Raw genomic sequence first — 23366 nt, 5'->3', positions numbered from 1 at the left:
TTTATCAAAATTTAGGCAGTGGCGGGGATCGAACCCGGGACCGAATACGTTTTAGATTATGAATCAAAGACGCTACCCCTTTTTTTTTTTTTTTTTTTTTTTTGTAATCTCATTTTGTTCGCTTTTTGTTCGTTGCATCTGGTCGGTGCGGACGTTGTAAGACATCCATTTATGTTCGTTGTTGATCGAGTGACTCAGTTTTTTTATTACAGAGGGCACATACCCTATGACCAAACACGCTGAGCTACCGTGCCGGCTATCCCTAGACCACGGGTACCTAATTACACTTCATCAGTTGTTATATGAAGTTTTGTAAGGATTAAAACAAAGGCAGTGTGTGGTGTATTTGGAAGACATAATTGTCTTTGCAAAGGATAGCCTGTGCTATGAATAAAAGAAATGTTCCAGATGTTGCATGCAGCACACTTACCACTAAGGAAGTCTCACTTCAGATTACAAAAAATACAGTATATGGCCCATATGATTAGTTGTGATGGAGTTTGGACGGATTCTACATTACTGAATGCTAAATAAGGTTTCCATACACTTCACACAGGGAAAAGATTACACTCATGTTTACATTTAGCGAGTTACTTAACAAAGCTTATCCCAAAACTTGCAGAAATTTCTCACGTACTTATTGAAAGAAATGCACAATAAAATTTCAATGAAATCAGAGTATGAAGACATGTTCAAAGGACTGAAAGAATTGTTGACCACTAGACAGGTGTTAATCATTCCAAACTTAGAAAAAAAAGTCCATATTGATTTGTGATGCAAATAATTATGTGCTTGGCTTAACTCAAGAAGTAATTGGAGCGGGGCAACCGATATCCTATGCCTCACATTAGCTAAGTACAGAGGAATTATTCTACTATGAAGAAAGCAACTGTTAAAACCCCATTTATGGTGTAACATATTTCCACTGATATCTGTATGGTAGAAAATTTATTCTAATAATGGATCATGTCACTATTAATGGCTGCTGTGGTTGATTGATCTATGAAGCAGAAATCGCAATGGGCACTGAAGCTTAGCGAATTCGAGATAGTCCATCGACCTGAGAAGAGTCACATGAATGCAGATGGTCTCTGCTGGACGGTTTATTTTTTACAGAGAGTGGGTCATACCATTGTGGAGTGTCAGGCAGAGGAAGCAGCTGATGAAGACTGTAAACTCTCTTCAATGCAGTGACAGTTCCACAATGTACTATGCGAGAAGATACATGTTATGGCTCCGGAAATGATGCATGGGGAGGTGTCAAGCCAGGTACATGATCACGTGTTATCAAGGCATGACGGTCAGAGACCCATGGAATGGCATGTGGCCAAACAGTACTGATATTGTATGTGTTAAAAGGATGTGGCTCAGTATCTGAAGATCTGTGTACTGTGTACACATTGAGCTGACTATTCCACTTCAGAGATGAATGGAGGCTAAAATGATTGGTACGGATATCCTGAGTCTGTTTGTATACATACTGGCAGGGACTTGCAATAGTCTGACTATGGTAGAGCATTTTTTATGTAATGTGCAAATGGCAGCTATTCCAGCTCAGTAATCTTACACAGTAGCTCATACCATGGTAAACAGTTCCTTGTTGGGAGTCGGTGTTCAGAAACGTTAATAATGGACCAGGGCACCTATTTTATATCAGAATTTATGAAACAGTTTCTCAGTTACTGTACATTCATAAGTTAAGGACAACGACCACTTTGATGAATAGTGACGTGAGCAAGGTACAAGCCTGGTTAGACACATTAGACACTTGTTTGGACATGGCAAGTCTGTTGTATGCCTTTGCCATTAGTGTTGGGGATGCTTGCATAAAACAGCTAACCTACAGCAAGTGATACACCATGGACAGTTAACTTCTACCCTGCTAACACTGACTCAACTTCTGGATGGTCTGCAACAGGCATGGGAGGAGCTGCCAACTACACTGTAATTTGTTATACCTCTCGAAGAAAAAATTCTGACGAAACATAGCCATCTCACAACATGGGCGTCAATACTGACTGCAAAAACCTCAAAGTGTTAATATATGTAACACTAGCAGATACCAATGCCAGATCTGAGTTTCACGGAAGCCTATAAAATGGAGTAATTTTAGAAAATTTGTAAAAGTCAGAGTGAAGAAATTTTGGGATTACACAAGATGAGAAGAAAGATACGTTAATGTCAAGAGACGAATTGGAGTGATGTCAGAGAGATGAAATTACTGTGCGCCCATCAACAGTCGTCCAAACTGTCACTTCTAGGAGGGACTGTTGCGGAGTGATCCTCATGATACATGCCTACTACACAACCTTATTTTCAGAAGGTTGGACTTCACTTGGTGTGCTCTATATGTGGTACAGCTATGTTATGAACAGCAACAGTTATGAACAAGAACAGTCAAAAGACACAGAATGTGTAGAGCTGTGAGGCAACGAGTTACTACCAAATGGTATGCAATGTGGTATCTCAGTACCAACTTCTCGGCTTCTGGCAACAATAACAGTGATTACAGCTTCAAACTTAACAGTTGCACTACTGCCTGACAGTCCTTTTGGAAGTACTACTCTTAGGATCTTGACCTTCTTGTCTGCTACCTTGAGTCAAACCTTACTCAGCTCTTGGCATGGGCTCATAGCACAGAAAGAATATTCCAACATATTCAGCAGGACCACGGTAGATACCAACATCAAGTCATAGTGATAGGATCCTTGTGTTTAGGCGCCGTCGTAATCCTTGTCCTTGCTTACACAATCTTTGTCTGTCTACAGTGCTTCCAAACTCCCAGTTCATTGTAAACCAATGGAGTGGCTCACCCCTAGTGTTTAAGTAGACGTGAGTGTACATGTCTCTGTACAATATTAGCTCTAATGGACTAAGAAGAAAGACATTTGGTATTAAAGTGTGAATAAGTGTACAGAAAAATGTAACAGTACACTGTAGTTTCTAACACACCACAGATTTAGCAGCAACCTGGGATTTGATGGACCAAATCTTCTAAAGGGGGAAGGAGTGTTATGCCAACACCCCTGTAGCAGAGTTCACAACTCGTAATCAGATGGGCCAGCTAGTTGTGCAAGTAATTTTTCTGCCAGGGCTGTAAAATTGCTGAAGTGGCATGGTACAAGATTTCAGTCTGCCACAGAGGCAAATTCCATTATCTCAGGCCACACCTGATGTCACATTGCCTCAGTCCCTATGTAGTAGAAGTGGGATGAAGTCACATGAAAACTGGGCAAAGGTACCATAAACACTCGCAGCCCAGACAAAGCAGTATGTTGCCTTCGACTGTTACTAACCCTGAGACGTACTCTGTGCAAGCAGAAGAGTCACCAAGCCTCACCTACATTTAGGTAATAGCTCCACTAGTTGTTGGTCTACACGCCATTGCGAAATCTGATGCTGCCGGTGCTCAATTAGTGCCATACATATGGGGCTGCCTCTTGAGTGATTCCAAGGGGTCTCTGGGCGTCTGTAGGCCCAGAGCGCCAAGTGTCTAATTGTCCAGGGAAAGAGCTGACTGTTTTCCTGTGCATATGGCTTACCTGTCACCGGATGTCATTCATGACTCAACAGGGATTGTTGCCACTTCTCTTCGCTGTGGCAGAGCATGCAACCTCCTTGGAATCCCTGCATACCACAAGCCGAACGCGCTAGCTTGCCACCTGAAGATCAATGTGTGATTTCGAGCGACCACCACAAAAAGAGCCTGTGACAACTCTGGCACTATTAACTCCATACAAGGATTATTCAGCTGTTTCATGTGCCAGCACATTCCTGAGATCTTTCATCTACCGAAACCATCTGATCATGGGGTGTTGAGAGACTAGCAGACCAGCACTCACGAATCTGTGAAATGTAGCTAGCGTTAAGGCTGAGACATAATGAAATGACATGAGCCAAGATTATGTCAAATGGATGACCTAACCAGGTTAGAACCAATGTTGCTGCCTGAAGTGTCAGCTTAGTGGGCAAATTTTCGCATCTGTATTCATCCAAATCATCTACAAATTTAATCATGTATCATTGCTGCTCTGCTGTATATTCACAATACGTAAAATTTCGTGTTTTGCTGTCCTTCCTGGTGTTGCAACTTTAAGGATCAGTAGTGTACTTACTACTTCTCTTAATTTTACTGCAGAATTTTGAAAAATGATTCTCTTTAATTTTGTGTAATAAAATACCTCCTTTCGGTGATATTTCGATAAATTCAGCACTCGAGTTAGAACTACATCCATTCATTACAAACCTCTATATCATACTCTAACACACAATGATGTGTATTTATTACTCTCAACACAGTATTTACCGTTACTTTTCACATATTGCGGTTTATTGTACATTGCAGAACAACTCTTGAAGGACACATACAATGTAGTTAACAGACCGTTACCGTACTCTTTTAATTTAGTATTTAGGAATAGTGATACTGGTTTCACGATGTAGCTTACATTATTCTACTTATTTTCTAACAGGCGGACGTGTACCGCTTCTCCGTCTCTTGGTCGCGAATCCTGCCCACTGGAGACCTTGACGTCATCAACCAGCCAGGTATCGACTACTACAACAACCTCATCAACGAGCTGCTCGCGAACGGAATCCAGCCCATGGTAAGAGGGACACACATAGGTATAGGACTGAGCAAACAAAACGTTGCTGGTGTGTAATCAAGAACTCATAAACGGGGCAAAGTGTTTCTTTCTTCATGTATATGCGCACGTGAACTTGCACTGAAAATGAAAGAAGTCTACTCTAATTTCATGCTCAACTAGACTTAGAATTTCTTACATGGTGGGTATTGGGAAGTCTTGCAAACCAAGTAATAAATACGTTAACATATATTACAAGTCTTATTTGCTAGTTGTTTGTGGGATGTCAGTATATCTTTAAGTGATGATTTCGTTCCACAAAATCTTGTCCTAAGACACGATCTTCATCCTGCAGTAAGCCTTAGCTATTTTAACAATAGTTTGGCAGTACAAACCTTCCAACATCATCTGTTGTTAATAAACTAGCCCAGTTGAAAGGAAGTAAGAATATGAATAATTACAACGGTACACCTAAAAAGAAGTTCGTTAGTGTTCATTGCACATTACTTTAGTTCAAAATGGCATTAATAATGCTGTGAATCCTCCTGGACGAATTTTGCATGTAGCACAATGATTAGACACTGTGTTTAAAAATCTTGAAACAATGTTGTTCATGTGTAAGAGAGCTGTAGTCACTAGAGGGTTTTAGTTACGTTATATAAAGTAAGTGCTTTCGAAACCACGTTTTAAACTACCAGGTTTTCAACTACCAGATCTTAAACTACAAAACAGTCCCAGAGGCTGATGACGATTCCGACCGTAAATGTTGGAGATTATATTTGAAAAAGTAGTAAATCAAGTCCTGGGTGAATTGGAAGGTACAGTTTGTTTCTAGTTTCAAAGGGAGCATTGTGCAACGATCAGCTGAAACAGAGGAAAGAAATATAAAACGAATTGGTCACTATGAGCAGTTATTTCTGACGGCAGGTGAGGATAAAAAAGTCAAAACTAACCCTGCGGAAATCTCCGCATAACGCACGAGGTATTGAATTTAATTGGGGAAAGGGGAGACATAAAAATGCAGCTGCTGAAGTTGACAGAGGAGAGCCTGTGAAGAATATGATCGACAATTAAGTGACAAAATCGATATGGCCGGAGGGAAATTCAGGGTTGCAGAAGAAGAATATGATCGACAATTAAGTGACAAAATCGATATGGCCGGAGGGAAATTCAGGGTTGCAGAAGCATGTGTGATTATGGGAAAGTGCCACCTGAAGAAAAATCATAGAGGCCTTTGAAATAAAGAAAATGCTGCGTGAGTGCCAAGAGCTCGGCTGGCAGTCCAGTACTAAGAAAAGAAGGGAAAAGAGAAAGATGGAAGAAATATATACAAGAGCTACACAAGGGAAGAGAACTGGAAGACAGTATTATGGAAAGTGAAGAGGCAGTAAATGACTATGCTGCAGGTGATACGATATTGCGAGAAAAATTGACGGAACACATAAGTCGAAACAAGTCACCTTTAGCTAACAAGACTCCCGCACAATTACTGAGGCGCTTGAGGGAACACACGTCAGGACCGTTTCACTTAGTGTGTAAAACACATGAGGCAGATGAGGTTCCCTCAGGCTTATAGAAGAATGTAATAATAGCGGTTCCGAAGGAAAGATGTGGCGACAGGTTTTAGTAATACCGAATAATCAGTTTAATAAGACATAGATGCAAAATTTGACAAGAATTATTTTCTGAAGCATTGTTGAAGCTGATCTTGAGGAAGGTCGGTTTGGTGTCGGGCGAAATTTAAGAACATGCAGGGTAATGCGTCATCTTAGACGGTAGAGTGAAGGAAGGCAAACCTACGATTATAGTATTTGTAAATTTGGAGAAAACTGGACAATCCTGATTGGAATACACACTTTTAAATAATGAAGAACACAGGGATAAAATACGGAGGATGGAAGTTCTTGTATAACAGCTACATGAGCTGAATGACGTGAAAGACAGGCAGTAGTTGAGAATGGAGTGAGAAAAGGTTGTATCCTACCCACGATGTTATTCAGTGAGTACATTGAGCAAACGGTAAAGGAAGGGAATTAAACTACAGGGAGGGGAAATGAATGTTTTGAGGTGTGCCGATAGCCACTTAATTGTTTCAGAGACGGAAAATGTCTTGCAAGAGCAGTCGAACAGAATGGAAAGTGTCTTGAAAAGATATTATAAGGAGACAATCGATAAAAGTGAAATAAGTGTAATGGAGTAAATCAGTCAATACTGTGGGAATTAGACTAGAAAATCAGATACTGTAAGTAGTAGATTAGTATTACTGTATGGCAGCAAACAGCTGACGTTAGTCGAAGTAGAAAGGATATGAAACGAAGACGGGCACCAGTGAGAAAAGCGTTTCTGACATTTGCTAGCATCGAATATAAATTTAAGTTGTAGTAAGTCTTTTCTCATTGTATTAGTCTGAACTGTAACCTTGTACTGAGGTGAAACGTTGATAGTAAATTCTTGCAACAAGTAGAATAGAAGCATATGAAATTAAGTGCCAGAGAATGAGGCTGAAGCTTACGTGTGTAGACTAAATAACTAATGCAGAGGTACTAAATTGTTTTTGGGAGATAAATAACTTACGCCACAATTTGATTGAAAAAATGGTTCAAATGGCTCTGAGCACTATGGGACTTAACATCTGTGGTCATCAGTCCCCTGGAACTTAGAACTACTTAAACCTAACTAACCTAAGGACATCACACACATCCATGCCCGAGGCAGGATTCGAACCTGCGACCGTAATGGTCGCGCGGTTCCGGACTGAGCGCCTCAACCACTAGACCACCGCGGCCGGCTTTGACTGAAAGCTCAGTTGATAGAGTACATCCTGAGACGTTATGGAATAGTCATTTTGGTAATGGGGACGGTGGGGGTGGGGAGGAAGAGGCGAGTGGTAAAAATTACGGAGGCACACCAAGGCTTTAACTACAGCAAACAACTTCACATGGATACAGGTTGCGGTATTTAAGTGATGAAATGAAGACCAGAACAACAAAGCGACAATGAAGCTATTCTTGTCCACGGGTGAATGTGTACGTCAAAGAAGTAATGAGTGACATAAGAGAAATCTTCAGAGGAGAAGTAATGAGTGAAAAAAGAGAAATATTCAGAGATTTAATTCAAATAGTGAGTGAAGGACGTCATGATTCATTTATAACATTGCCGCCTGTAGCCAATCTGCGAATAAGACAAGACCTTTTGCAAGGAATGAACAGGCTACTGAGCACAGATGTCGATTGTGAGTAAGCCAGAGAAAGCCAAAAGTTATAAGAAGCAACAGAAATGAGATTAGCAGCTAAATTAACATCAAAACTAGAGACTATTTACTAGGCGACATGAAGGTATTCACCTAACTAGGAAACAAAGCCGTGCATGATGGATGAAGCAGGAAGTGGGTTACCACACGCAAAGGCAGTATTCATTCCATAAAGAAGGCTACTATAGTAAAGCACAGCCACTAATTGACAAAGAAATTTATGAGAATACACGTCCAGGGATGAAACAGGGGTTGTGGGGGAAACGCAAAAGATTAGAATCGAAGCGTGTGAAATGTGGTGCTGGAAAAAGACGCTAAAAATTAAGTGTAGTGATAAGCAATGAGGATGCTTTCCGCAGAATCGGCGAGAAAGAAGAACACGTAGAACATTAACTAACAGGAGATGCAGGAGAAGTCTTCAAACATCAGTTAATACACTCCTGGAAATGGAAAAAAGAACACATTGACACCGGTGTGTCAGACCCACCATACTTGCTCCGGACACTGCGAGAGGGCTGTACAAGCAATGATCACACGCACGGCACAGCGGACACACCAGGAACCGCGGTGTTGGCCGTCGAATGGCGCTAGCTGCGCAGCATTTGTGCACCGCCGCCGTCAGTGTCAGCCAGTTTGCCGTGGCATACGGAGCTCCATCGCAGCCTTTAACACTGGTAGCATGCCGCGACAGCGTGGACGTGAACCGTATGTGCAGTTGACGGACTTTGAGCGAGGGCGTATAGTGGGCATGCATGCGGGAGGCCGGTGGACGTACCGCCGAATTGCTCAACACGTGGGGCGTGTGGTCTCCACAGTACATCGATGTTGTCTCCAGTGGTCGGCGGAAGGTGCACGTGCCCGTCGACCTGGGACCGGACCGCAGCGACGCACGGATGCACGCCAAGACCGTAGGATCCTACGCAGTGCCGTAGGGGACCGCACCGCCACTTCCCAGCAAATTAGGGACACTGTTGCTCCTGGGGTATCGGCGAGGACCATTCGCAACCGTCTCCATGAAGCTGGGCTACGGTCCCGCACACCGTTAGGCCGTCTTCCGCTCACGCCCCAACATCGTGCAGCCCGCCTCCAGTGGTGTCGCGACAGGCGTGAATGGAGGGACGAATGGAGACGTGTCGTCTTCAGCGATGAGAGTCGCTTCTGCCTTGGTGCCAATGATGGTCGTATGCGTGTTTGGCACCGTGCAGGTGAGCGCCACAATCAGGACTGCATACGACCGAGGCACACAGGGCCAACACCCGGCATCATGGTGTGGGGAGCGATCTCCTACACTGGCCGTACACCACTGGTGATCGTCGAGGGGACACTGAATAGTGCACGGTACATCCAAAACCGTCATCGAACCCATCGTTCTACCATTCCTAGACCGGCAAGGGAACTTGCTGTTCCAACAGGACAATGCACGTCCGCATGTATCCCGTGCCACCCAACGTGCTCTAGAAGGTGTAAGTCAACTACCCTGGCCAGCAAAATCTCCGGATCTGTCCCCCCATTGAGCATGTTTGGGACTGGATGAAGCGTCATCTCACGCGGTCTGCACGTCCAGCACGAACGCTGGTCCAACTGAGGCGCCAGGTGGAAATGGCATGGCAAGCCGTTCCACAGGACTACATCCAGCATCTCTACGATCGTCTCCATGGGAGAATAGCAGCCTGCATTGCTGCGAAAGGTGGATATACACTGTACTAGTGCCGACATTGTGCATGCTCTGTTGCCTGTGTCTATGTGCCTGTGGTTCTGTCAGTGTGATCATGTGATGTATCTGACCCCAGGAATGTGTCAATAAAGTTTCCCCTTCCTGGGACAATGAATTCACGGTGTTCTTATTTCAATTTCCAGGAGTGTAGCTTCCATACCACCAGAGGGATTTACGAGGGTCACTTCAAAAGAAATGCCCACTATTTTTGTAGAAATACAGTTTTCATTCTGCATGTGTGAAAGTTTTTCAGTGAGTAGATGCATCCTTCCAGCTTGTTTTCAAACTTAGTTCAACCTGTTCCCGTGAGTGGTGCCGTCACAGCATGTCTTCAAGATGGCTGCTACACTTGACGTTCGTCAGAAGCAAAGTGCTGTCATAGAATTAATGTGCTGTGAAAGAGAGACAGTAGGAAACATCCACAAGAGTTTGAAAAAGGTGTACGGAGATGCTGCTGTCGATCGCAGTACAGTTAGTCGGTGGGTAAGCAGGTTACGTGATGAAAGCGGACACGGCAATATTGAGGATTGTTCTCGCAGCGGTAGGCCTCGTACTGCAAACACTCCAATGTGCAGAGAGTTAACATATTGGTGACTGCTGACAGACGCATCACAGTGAACGAATTGTAACGCTACGTTGGGATAGGGGAAGGAGGTGTTTGCAGAATACTGAAAGTGTTGGCGTTAAGAAAGGTTTGTGCCAGGTGGGTTCCCAGGATGTTGATAGTGGCTCACAAAGAAACAAGAAAAACGGTATGCAGCGAACAGTACGAGAATGGTGGAGATGAATTTCTTGGAAGAATTGTGACAGGTGATGAAACATGGCTCCATCATTTTTCACCAGAGACGAAGAGACAGTCATTGGAGTGGCATTTTGCAAGTTCACCCAAGAAAAAGAAATTGAAAACCACACCTTCTGCTGGAAAAGTTATGGCTATTGTGTTTTTCGATTCCGAAGGACTCTTGCTTGTGGACATCATGCCAAGTGGAACCACGATAAATTCTAATGCATATGTGACGACAGTGAAGAAACTTCTAGGTCGACTGAGTCGTGTTCGACCACATCGGCAGAAGCAGGATGTTTTGCTGTTGCACTACAATGCACGGCCGCATGCTAGTCAAAAAACCATGGAAGCTATCACAAAACTCGGAGAGGGATGGAAGTTATGTGTCGAAATGAAAATATTGTTCCTCAATGATGTATCTACACACTGTAAAACTTTCAAACATGTAGAAAAAAAGATGGATTAAAAAAAAATAGTGTGCATTTCTTTTGGAGTGAGCCTCGTATAAATGGAAGAAACTGCAGGAGAAAGAAAAAGACAAAACACAGCAAATATTTGACGTCGTTGAGTGTATGTGCTTCTCTGATAAGAAGAGATAGACACGAGAGAGGAATCGATCATATGCCGCATAGGACCAGTCACGAGTTTAGATAAGCGTTAGATACAGACAGTCACTAAATCAGACAAATGAACAAGCTCGCTTGGATGTAATATCCAGTAACTGAACAGCCACATATGCTAGTAGAATTTACTTTCACGAGGTTAGTGCACAGTGGTTTATTGCAGCAATAAAGAAAGTCCGTAATAAATCTAGTCTATAACACAAGTTATTCTCAGGAATCATAAAACACGTTGTAGAGAAGGTACTCAAGTACACAACGTGAAGTTGAGAAGCACAGCGCTCCAGCATTAAGTCCCATATCCGTGTGTCTGAACTGGCTACGTGACCGCATCGTGTGGCAGTGAGCACATTTCACAGTGCTAACCCCAAACCTTCTTTTGCAAGGAAATCGAAATTTCTGTCAGGCCCTAACGCAATAATAAGTATAGCATGATCAGCCAGCCATTACTGAGACATGGTCATTTCGTTACAGTCCATCGAAAGTAGGTACTCCCACTGTAAACCTTTTGTATAGATGCATGGCTTTAGTTTTAATAGGAAGTCGCCAAATTTATGACTGGAGAAACGTAATCAAAATATGATATGGTATGATACTGAAAATATAAATTTAATAATGAAGCATTTGCTGTACAGGTGACGATGTATCACTGGGACCTACCACAAGCACTTCAATACATCGGCGGATGGCCAAACCCGCTCCTTGCCGACTATTTCGTGGAGTACGCTAGGGTGCTGTTTGAGAACTTTGGCGACAGAGTGAGTACCCACGCCTCCACTATTTGTCACACGGGTTTCTTCCTGTTGTGACGCATTCCTGACAGCCGTGGTTCTTCAGGTGAAGTGGTGGATCACGTTCAACGAGCCGGCAGTCTTCACCAGTGGCTACGCCTCCTCTGGCGGTCAGGCGCCCTCGCAGAACGCGCCAGGCATCGGCGACTACCTGGCCTCCCACACCGTGATCAGGGCCCATGGACTCGTCTACCGCCTGTACGACGAACAGTACAGGGCCACGCAAAATGGTATGCTTTTAAACATCGCTACGCTTTGCCTGATACACTGAATTAGGATAGATGTACATTTAGTTTCAGTATATCCACACTCAAGGGATCCTTCAGGAAGCTGAGCACGTCAGAAAACAATATTATGCAAAAAATATTTTCGAAGGAAAACGATGTTGATGTATCTAATAAGATCTCAAGTTAAATACTTCTCATGGATGTGCAATAGGGCAAATATCGTATACGTGTTTTACTTACAAGGTAATATCAAATTTGTTATAACCCTTATAAATGTTCAATACGCTGAGCTGCACATGCCAATTCTTAGGCCGCTGTAGCCATGTATCATTATGCAATAGAGCCCTGTACGTTGTCCTCGATGGAGAGTGTTCATCGGAGGTGAGGGTATCATCTGGAGTGCCCCAGTGAAGTGTGGTAGGTCCGCTGTTGTTTTCTATCTACAGAAATGATCTTTTGGATAGGGTGGATAGCAATGTGCGACTGTTTGCTGATGATGCTGTGGTGTACAGGAAGGTGTCGTCGTTGGGTGACCGTAGGAGGATACAAGATGACTTGGACAGGATTTCTGATCGGTGTAAAGAATCGTAGCTAACTCTAAATATAGATAAATGTAAATTAATGCAGATGAATAGGTAAAAGAATCCCATAATGTTTGAATACTCCATTAGTAGTCACGTCGATTAAATATTTGGGCGTAACATTGCAGAGCGATATGAAGTGGGACAAGCATGTAATGGCAATTGTGGGGAAGTCGGATAGTCGTCTCCGGTTAATTGGTAGAATTGTGGGAAGATGTGGTTCACCTGTAAAGGAGACCGCTTATAAAACACTAATACGACCTATTCTTGAGTACTGCTCGAGCGTTTCGGATCCCTATCAGGTCGGATTGAGGGGGGACATAGAAGCAATTCAGAGGCGGGATGCTAGATTTGTTACTGGTAGGTTTGATCATCACGCGAGTGATACGAAAGTGCTTCAGGAAATCGGGTGGGAGTCTCTGGAGAAAACGAGGCGCTTCTTTTCGTGAATCGCTACTGAGGAAATTTAGAGAACCAGCATTTGAGGCTGACTGCAGTACAATTTTACTGCCGCCAACTTATATTTCGCGAAAAGACCACAAAGATAAGAGAGATTACGGCTCGTACAGAGGCATATAGGCAGTCATTTTTCCCTCGTTCTGTTTGGGAGTGGAACAGGGAGAGAAGATGCTAGTTGTGAAACGAGGTACCCCCCACCACGCACCGTATGGTGGATTGCCGAGTACGTATGTAGATGTAAATGTAGATGTGAAATATATAAATCATTTTACAACTCATATTTACAATAATGGCATTACTGCTCTGAATTTGAATAGAATTCAGGTTGTACATGACACTCATTGTTTGATGTAATTAGTACCATATACACATCAGGAGGTTCTGCTAAGAATTTCATCAGTGGATTAGAAGGAGATGAGCACCAAGAAATTTTTATTATCCTCCTAAACTAAATTTTATTGTTAGTTTAAGTTTTAATGGCTGGTGGGGAGTTGTAGAAAATGGATGTTCTTATTCAAGAAGAATAATAATCTTAATCAAGAATAATAATAATAATAATAATAACAGTTTTATTCATCCATTCATCGTTTTGTACAATGATATAAACACGTGACTTCCTAAAGACGTATACAGTCCGTCATGCAAAATCGAGATGTTGGCCTATACATACAAAGACGTCTCTCAAATGCGTATCAAACCATTGTATGTATGTGGAGAAAATACATTAATGTATATTTACAGATTTAAAGGCTCAAGATGTCACAATTTTTTCCATAGTAAATTTTTAACAAATAGAATTATAAGTAAATTAGGCATTTTTGTGTTATTAATTCACACAATATCTTAATCATTAATGAAAATATGAGTACCATTACAACCTGAACATTTTTCCTACACTTTTAAGCAGATTTACAGCCAAAGCTGTGATGACTGGTCGCGAGTTATGCTTGGGTAGTTCAGTTGGAAGAACACTTGCCTGCGAAAGGCAAGGGCCCCAAGTTGGAGTCCCAGTCCGCAACACAGCTCTAATCTGCCAGGAAGTTTCATACAAGGGTGCGCTCTGCTGCAGAGTAAATGTTGCACTTTATAAAGGTGAACGTCTTTACTAAGCAAAATAGAAGAAGCTCACTGACATTCATCAGGGTCTTCAAAAATTCCAGTCTTCCACAGTCATATTTGAGACACGAGAGGAAGAAGTGATTTACATCAGTTTCCAACTCAGAATCACACTCACAGACATGAGAACCGGTAAAGTAGTTTCTATGTAGAGAAAATATGCGTGGATAAAGTGCTGTCGAATGATGGTAGAAATCATTGACCGCTCCAAGTGTGTCCTCGTAAACAATGGTCTTGAAGGAATTTGAGGTTGTAATGCTGCATTATCTCCATATTTCGTTTGTTGGGGCATATTCCACATCTCTTGTCACTGATATTTTCTGTGGCTCCAGACATCACAAGCAATCAAGTGGTCTATATATGGCAATTTCGAATTGAGGACAGTCCCTGTAGATGCAGCTGAATATATTCCATTAGCATACGCTGTTTGTAAGTGTTGGTTGCTTTATTGCATCTCTGGTGGTGAATATTTTTTAAGGACACTGGGAGTAGGACACGATTAATATATTTTAAGCAGGAAGTTGAAGATACACACCTGTGCGCTTGCCACTATCTCCGCCGTAAAAGTCGAAGCGTGTTTGGATAGTTTGAAGGCTTTATTGACTTGGATCTGAGGGCCGACAAAAGAACATAGAGGCAAATAACATCTTATAGATAGCAAGACGGAAGACCAAATTCCAAAGCTGTTGGACGCAGTCCATGATCCACTTTTGCAGACAAGACAATCCATGAATTCCATGCCTTTGTCTGTTCTCCCAGCTTGTGCCTTTTGTACACTTGGTCTGCACCAGTCTGAGCTTTACTCCGAGTATGGAGTAGTGGATTCGTCTACGGGGCTCGTAAAGATATTTTTCACTTTAACAAATACTGCGAGAGGAGAAAAAAGTGAAAATGGCAAGAGAAAAAATCCTGGTGATAACCTGAGATCGAAGGCGAGTATTTCTGCATAGTAGTGATTATCTAAGTGGCCATCTGTTTCAGGCAGCGTAGGAATCACGCTGAGTATCGGGGGAAGTGAACCGGCATCGAATTCGACAGAAGACTTGGAAGCCGCAGACCGACAGCTGCAGTTTGATGTAAGTACGGTACCTGCTACAGCTGTGTTTCTAATTCTAAAACAAGTTGACCGTTGTGTGATTTCAGGCTTTCAGAGAGAAAAATTATTTTGAAATACTCTGGGATAGTCATTCGGCTAAATGCCCGAGGACAGTTCAGAACTTTCAGTCTGTCGCTGTAAAGTTCTGATTATGGACTACCATACCATACATCTATATCTACATCTGTACCCAGCAAGCCACTCTGCGGTGCTTGGCAGAGTGTACTTTCTTTATCACGACCCCCCTCCCCCCCATGTTTTTACGTTAGAGTCACGAATGTTTCACTGAAAGAACGATTGTTGGTAAGACTGCACCTGAACTTGAATCTCACTTATTTTACGTTCGTGATCTTTCCGCGACACATACGTGGGAGGATCAATATTTTGGTTAACTCTTCTAACTTGAATACACTCTGAAGCACCAAGGGGAGAAATCCAAGAGTCTGGAATCAGATGAACGTGATGGCCACAGCCTTGCTGAGCCTCTGCCTCTCCATCTACAGGTGAATCTTCGATTTAGGTACTCGCTTACAATGAAAGCAAAACCACGGGCTGCATCCGTGTCAGCATTGCTTTCTTGCTGGAACTGAGGTTATAGGAGTTGTTCCAGCGTATCAAGATGAATGTAACTGTCTCTTCTGCAAACATTATGGGTTCATAAACTACAGTCTTTGCGAATTCAAACCACATATTCAATTTACTTGTGTCTTTTTCCCGTTCAGTGGTAACTTGAGGCGGATCCTTACCCATTAACGGTAGCTATATTTGTTACCTTTTGCGAAGATGTGGAATGTGGCGCCATTAGTAAACAAACTGTGATCCATGAGAAGTTCATTGTGTGCACCTTCTGTCAAATTAAAACACAAAGCTTTGAGAGCTGGATAATCTTCATTATCTAATTTGTGAAGCATTTGTAGGGCACGATTTGTTCTTTAGTGTGAAGTCTAAACTGTCAAATTCAACGTTTAAATCTTTGCTTAAACGACGTTTTGATGCATTAGGACACATTTCGATTGCTTTTCTGATTAACTGAATAGTCTGTTGGGAAACTAGAGTTCTCCCGAAGTGTGATTCATTGGGAAGGTTTCCATTTCTTTGGAATTTGTTAACAAATAACCGGATGTTTGCTCTCGTTGGTGTTTGTTTATGAAATTTTCTAGTGAACTCCTATTGAGCCTCTAGATAAGATAAACTGCACAATCACGCATGTCGCAATCATGCTTTAACAACAGCCACACATTCTTCTATCATAAGTAGTCTTCTTGATTATCCTGGGAAAATACAACAGGCCATGCTATCACATTAAATGATTATAATCATGTATTACGTAAATACATCCGTTACTCCTTACAATCAGAAATGGATCGAGACCTTATAACCACCCTGTATATTGTGATTTCGTAAGCTTTCCCAGCGTTATAACTCAGTCTTCTGGCTTCTGCAGCCGGATCTTCACGGCAAGTTGACTCAGTATCTCAACGGCCCACCTGGGCGTCGTATTCAGGGGAGGTATTGCGGAGTGTCGTCCAACTGGAGCCGGAGCCCCTACAGATGGGTCAGCAGGGAGTCCTCATTGTTGCATCATGGGAATGGCTACGGGCAGTACCCTATGGCCCACACATTCTAATTAATTTATGGAGGGCAGCAACCTTAAAACCAAGATATTTCTAGAGAAATATTGAGGATCTTTTCTAGTTTCGCCACATAGATCCGATGTCCTTAATTGTTCCTTGGAGCACTTTAATTCCCTTAACCCTGTATGTGGAAACTAATAGAAAGCTCCCATCCCTGGACGTTCTCGTCTGCAAACAGAATGATGACACTCTGAGACATAGTATATATTCGAAACCTGTACATACTGATCGCTATCTGAATCAGTATAGCTATCACACACCGTACCAACGCAGTGGGATTCTTAGGTCGCTGCTACAAACAGCATATACCATATCTCACATGGGAAGCTTTACACAGGAAATGGAACTCCTAAATTCTGTATTTAAGTGGAAGAGATTCTCTGAGAGGCAGATCCGTCATGCCTCCATGTTCATATACTCACTGTAGCGAGGCGAGTCGACATCAGTTGCTTTTCTACCGTATACTGGGAGCATACCAGCCAAAATACGGAGAGTTTGAAGAAATTTAACAAGACTGTCTTTCGCCCACCAGCCATCGTAAATGTCTTTTTGGGTTCTGATACAGGTGATCTGGTGTCAAAAAAGTCCAGTTGTTGTAAGATTCCATGCCACTTGTAATCTCGCCACGGAAATTTACCCTCTACCACGCAATAATTAATAATGGTCAATCAAATCATCCACATTTATTCACTTTTAGAAAGTATCTGATCGGATTTCTAGTAATATATGCGCCGACAGCTCGTCGACGCCAAGGTATTTTTCTAGTAAGGTTATTCTTTGGAATAACAGAGATACATAGATGTATTCTCCATGGTTAATATAGATAGAGAGAGAGAGGGAGTACAGCTTCGGAGGTATCTGTCGGAAGATTGTCGGGTTGCTAAAAGAGATATTTGCTCTTCTTCTCGCTAAAACGAGCTAGTAAAGTTTGTGCCGCTAGCGTGTTATTGATGGATAGAGAAAAACGGGAAACGAAAATTACGTAAGACTTGGAATCAACAGAAAACGGAACATGTAATGGAGATGAATTGAATATACTATTTTCCTCAGAAATAAGGTTTGTGACCCTTTTATTCTAGAGTGAATGACGAATGAGTTCTCTGTCTGAATCATTGATGATTGTCTTGGCCCTGTAACTAGTGGGGAAGTTTCAGCTGTGACGAAGAGAGCCTGCAGTCTCCGAGTTTTGATAAAATCGTCCAAAAAGGCTTCGTCCACATCTGAAATTCTAAATCTGTCGTAAAATGAACGAATTGTTCAAACGATCGATTTTTCCCAACTGAATGCAGCGCTTAACAATAATAACAAATGTAAAGATCTTTTCCAGCAAACCAGCCGCTGAATATTAAGACGAAGGGCTCCACCAGAGATTCTATTGGGCTGATTCCACGTAAATAAAATAATAGATTTAAAACTGTACACAGATAAAGGACAGAGAGAGAGAGAGAGAGAGAGCGAATGAAACTCGAGAAAATACTCAGAATCCTCAATTAGCATAATTGTTTGCCTGTCTTATCACGGATAAGCCCAAAAGATAAAACAGGAGGCCCTAACTGTATTGTACCGATTTATGTGTGAGAGTGAAGGGCTAATAAAGGCGACAGATACACCTCTGTACAGACAAAACATTACACCAAGTTAGCGGCAAGCTGCATTCACATACTTTCATCAATTACAGTAGAATTCATTATACACTGTAGTAAGACGTACGTTTGTCAAACTATTCCTACTGTTGAGTACAGATTCGTGTACCAGTGCTACCACACAGTGTTACAAGAACCCAAAAAAATCCGCACGGTAGAGCATTGTTTACCCAAGGAAAAGACAATGAAACTTAATGTGACACAGATGATTTCTGCCAGTTCTCTTATCTCGGACTCTGTTCTGCGCCAGTCCATTGAAATTAGTCTGGTTAGTGATCATATTAATTGGGTCAAGGGCTGTATACTCCCAGAAAGTCGTGGGATCTTGTGCTGACTTACATTAAAACGCGACATTCTTCTTTGGCAGAAGGATCTAAACATAACTTGTGGTAGTGATACCTCATTTTTGTTTCCCTTCACGACTGGCAGCACTGCTGTAGACGAATCGGCGTAAGAAAATCGCTGGCAGCTGCCGCAGTGGGGTGCGCTTAAGTTAACCAATCCTATAAGCCGAATTTCCCATAAGCCGAATTCGTAAACGCCGCTAGGGAGGGCCCTCAGTATTGTCGTAGTTCTACAGATGACTATTGTTTTCGCCTGCAGGCATGACCACTAAGCAGCTGAAAGCCAGTAACAGCGCTGCCAACTGTCAGGGATCCTCATAATCTGACAGGACTACTGTATATTTTGCAGTGGAGACAGCACTAACAGCATTTGGCAGATGTGCAGATTACTCTCTGCTGGTCTGTTTAGGGACACTGCTTGCACAGCAGCATCAGCAGGATTCCACTTGAAGATGACAGCTTGGTGAAGCTCTGGAATATCGTCTCAGCTTGACTTGAAGATCTGGTTGCAAACCTGAGAAGAATATCACAGCATAATGTATTAATTTAAAATGTTTCCAGCTGAAAGTATTGGAATCTTACTTCAGTAGAGGAAACCATACTAACTGCCAATAGCTTATTATCTACTGGTTACACATAAGCTGTCATGTCACATAAAATTCTTTGCTGACACCATAGCACTTGGTTTTTCATAAACAAATCCTTTTCTGTGGTTGAAATAATAATTGGCAATATTTGGCATGTTTACAAAATTTCAACATCTATATTCCTTGGTGTTGATCAGGCTGGACTCTACGCACATCCCATCTACAGTCAAGACGGCGACTATCCAGCTGTAGTGCGTCAGAGGGTAGATGCAAACAGTGCAGCAGAGGGGCGACCCCGATCACGATTGCCAACTTTCACTCAAGAGGAGATCGCATACATCAGGGGTAAGCATGTGCTGTTTTACCGTCTCCACTTTCCCTCGATGCTCAATACAGAACTAACGTATTGAATTCCTCTACAGAGGATCAGATATAATAATGTAAGTACTATTTTTACTCTTCCCATTCTTGTTATTTCGTTTAGAAAAGTAGAAGCAAATTTTTCATATAGTTCAAGCATAATTCGTACTTAAAATTTGGCACATGTGGATCTTTATTGCACGTATCGCCACATCCCACATAACAGAGGTGACTAATATCCAACCCCCTTTTGCCCATTCTCAATTTTGGAAGAAACTGTTTCTGCCAGTATTTGGTTGACAACCATAAAATGAGAGATCGACACCCTATACGACAGTATCCCTTGTTAACTTCCAATCATTCTTCATAGCGTGCTGTCGAGCGTTGATGTGGAAGATGCCATGAATAATTTGTGGCTAATGAACTTTACATTGAGGGTTGCAAGAGAATGTCACGATGTCAGTATGAGTTTCTGAAACCAGCTGAACAGCAGTATGAAATCTCGTATGAGACCCAAAAGATGAAGTTCTTACTTCTGTTTTCGAAACAAGTGTCGAGAAAATATCAAGCGTTGGACAAATACTATTCTATTGCTTTAAACACACATACTAGTTTTTGTGAAAATCACAGCACCAAAATCTACTTGAATTAGAGAAAGGTCATTTTCCGTGCTTTGGAAATAAAGTATAAATGTGAAGTATGTAATGGAGTTTCGTAACGCAATTCGTGACGCAGTAAATAATTTATAATAAAATGGATCTCTATGTAGCCTTGATGCATTTTCAAAGTCACAGCTTTACTGACAAATTTGGAATGGACAGGAAATCAGCTATATATACGTGATGTCTATAAGGCTCTGAGGACTGGCTATCAGCAAAAATATGTCCCAAGCATATGCACCAGCAAACACAAACTTCGCTTCGCTAATGCTATGGGGTACCTGTATGAATTCGTTATTACCAGTGGCACAGGACGAAGAATCACATACCCTTTGTTATTGTCAACGATACGTTCTCTGCTTGTACCACTGTTGTTATGCGTGCGGAACTGGTAACATTGAAGTACTACACGGTTTGTTTGAAAATGGTATGCAAAGAATCCATCAGTTTCTTGCAGATTGTTGTAGCGACGGAGGGCGGCATGCAGGAGGAATAAGGCGCAGGTCGATCCATTCCATACGAAGGATAACAAGACTAGTGGGCAGAGCTGTGCACTATTTCAGTGATGTTACTTTCATGTACTCGTACAAGGGCTGAAGATCGAACAACTCTGTGTAGAATTCAATGTTGCTTGTGTGGGCTCAAATGGAAGGGAACCCGGCTTCCTCCGTTCATTCATGAGATACAGGAGGCAGCAGATAGTGGAACCCCTCAAGATTACCGTAGAAGGTTCCTGAAGAAGTTCTTTCTATGCTCTCCCGTGACATAAGCAGGCCACTAATCTTTGACGCTGCACTCTATTGCCTACAAATGTATCTGATGTCTCGTGTAAGTCCAAACTGGTATGGGTCCCTCACAACTCTGCTGCTTCACCACGTCATGCCAGTCTTCTAGACTTGGATATGACTTCATAGAGCTCACACTGTTTATTTTCCTGCCAGAAACTCATTTTTTAAGGATTATTTCCAACTTTATACCTGAGGGAATTTTTGAATGGTACATGTTATCCCAACGAAAATTCAAAATCGTTCACAGTTACAATTCTTCTTGGCTGTTGAACTTTGCTTCGTCCTCTGAGTAATCATGGTGATTGCAAGAGTACTGGGCCAAGTGGCGAATGCAAAAACAGTGGGTTCAGTTATGATTTCGTCTACTGCGAGTCGGCGGAACGTAATCCTTGACAGCTGTCGTGGGCTTGATGTGGCTAGTTCGCACTTCCACCTCAATCTGTCACGTAACGCTATTTTGTGTACGTTTCTATGGATACCGCTCAGTTTCATCGCAACTCTACAATGATGAGCCAAAACATTATGACCACCTGCTTAATAGCTTCTTTGTCCGTATTTGGAAAGAAATACATCACTGATTCTGCCTATCAGGGATCCGACAGTTTGTTTTTAGATTTGTGGAGGCATGTGGCATTAGATGTCTACGCACAGGTCACGTAATTCACGTAAATAACGGGCCGCTGATTTGCGTACGTGGTGATGGCGTCCAATAGCGGCCCAAATGAATTCAACAGGATTTACATCAGGCGAATTTGGTCACCGAGAAATCAACGTTAGTTCACAATAATACTCTTCAAATCACTGTAGCACAGTTCTGGTTCCGAGACATGGACAATTATACCTCTGAGATGACATCGCCGTCGGGGAAGACACCAGGCATGAATGGATGCAGGTGGTTCGCAGCTGTCAGCGTATCTTCGATTACTACCACAGATCTCACGCCAAGTGCAGGATATGTGTCCCATAGCATACCACTGCTCCCACCAGCCTGCTCCCGTGGCGCGCTGCGCGTTTCGAGCCGTCGTTCCCCACGATGACGGCGTTTGTGGACGTCTCCACAGCGACGTAGGGTATACAAAATGTGTTTCACCCGAAGAGCGTCCACGTGTCCACGTGTCGACGGTCGAATCCCAACGGTGCCGTGCCCTGCGCAGTGGTAATTGACGATGTCACTGGGTCAGCGACGTAGGGTATACAAAATGTGTTTCACCCGAAGAGCGTCCACGTGTCCACGTGTCGACGGTCGAATCCCAACGGTGCCGTGCCCTGCGCAGTGGTAATTGACGATGTCACTGGGTCAGCGACGTAGGGTATACAAAATGTGTTTCACCCGAAGAGCGTCCACGTGTCCACGTGTCGACGGTCGAATCCCAACGGTGCCGTGCCCTGCGCAGTGGTAATTGACGATGTCACTGGGTCAGCGACGTAGGGTATACAAAATGTGTTTCACCCGAAGAGCGTCCACGTGTCCACGTGTCGACGGTCGAATCCCAATGGTGCCGTGCCCTGCGCAGTGGTAATTGACGATGTCACTGGGTCAGCGACGTAGGGTATACAAAATGTGTTTCACCCGAAGAGCGTCCACGTGTCCACGTGTCGACGGTCGAATCCCAATGGTGCCGTGCCCTGCGCAGTGGTAATTGACGATGTCACTGGGTCAGCGACGTAGGGTATACAAAATGTGTTTCACCCGAAGAGCGTCCACGTGTCCACGTGTCGACGGTCGAATCCCAACGGTGCTGTGCCCTGCGCAGTGGTAATTGACGATGTCACTGGGTCAGCGACGTAGGGTATACAAAATGTGTTTCACCCGAAGAGCGTCCACGTGCCCACGTGTCGACGGTCGAATCCCAACGGTGCCGTGCCCTGCGCAGTGGTAATTGACGATGTCACTGGGTCAGCGACGTAGGGTATACAAAATGTGTTTCACCCGAAGAGCGTCCACGTGTCCACGTGTCGACGGTCGAATCCCAACGGTGCCGTGCCCTGTGCAGTGGTAATTGACGATGTCACTGGGTCAGCGACGTAGGGTATACAAAATGTGTTTCACCCGAAGAGCGTCCACGTGTCCACGTGTCGACGGTCGAATCCCAACGGTGCCGTGCCCTGCGCAGTGGTAATTGACGA

The 23366-nt window shown here is 43.1% G+C and overlaps 1 protein-coding gene across 1 annotated transcript in view; it reads left to right on the top strand.

Annotated features, from left to right (window-relative positions):
• Nucleotides 1–23366, top strand: part of LOC126094622 (myrosinase 1-like) — a 50951-nt gene that overhangs the window by 11084 nt on the left and 16501 nt on the right. The window contains exons 3-7 of the mRNA XM_049909103.1: nt 4473–4607; nt 11590–11712; nt 11792–11975; nt 15110–15204; nt 19630–19777. Of these exons, the coding sequence (XP_049765060.1) occupies nt 4473–4607; nt 11590–11712; nt 11792–11975; nt 15110–15204; nt 19630–19777 (685 nt within the window). The remainder of the gene's footprint in view (nt 1–4472; nt 4608–11589; nt 11713–11791; nt 11976–15109; nt 15205–19629; nt 19778–23366) is intronic.

The sequence above is a fragment of the Schistocerca cancellata genome, chromosome 8, assembly GCF_023864275.1.
Source record: "Schistocerca cancellata isolate TAMUIC-IGC-003103 chromosome 8, iqSchCanc2.1, whole genome shotgun sequence".
Taxonomy (NCBI): Eukaryota; Metazoa; Arthropoda; class Insecta; order Orthoptera; family Acrididae; genus Schistocerca; species Schistocerca cancellata.
Note: the sequence above shows the minus strand (reverse complement) of the source record. Positions and strands in the feature narration are given on the sequence as shown.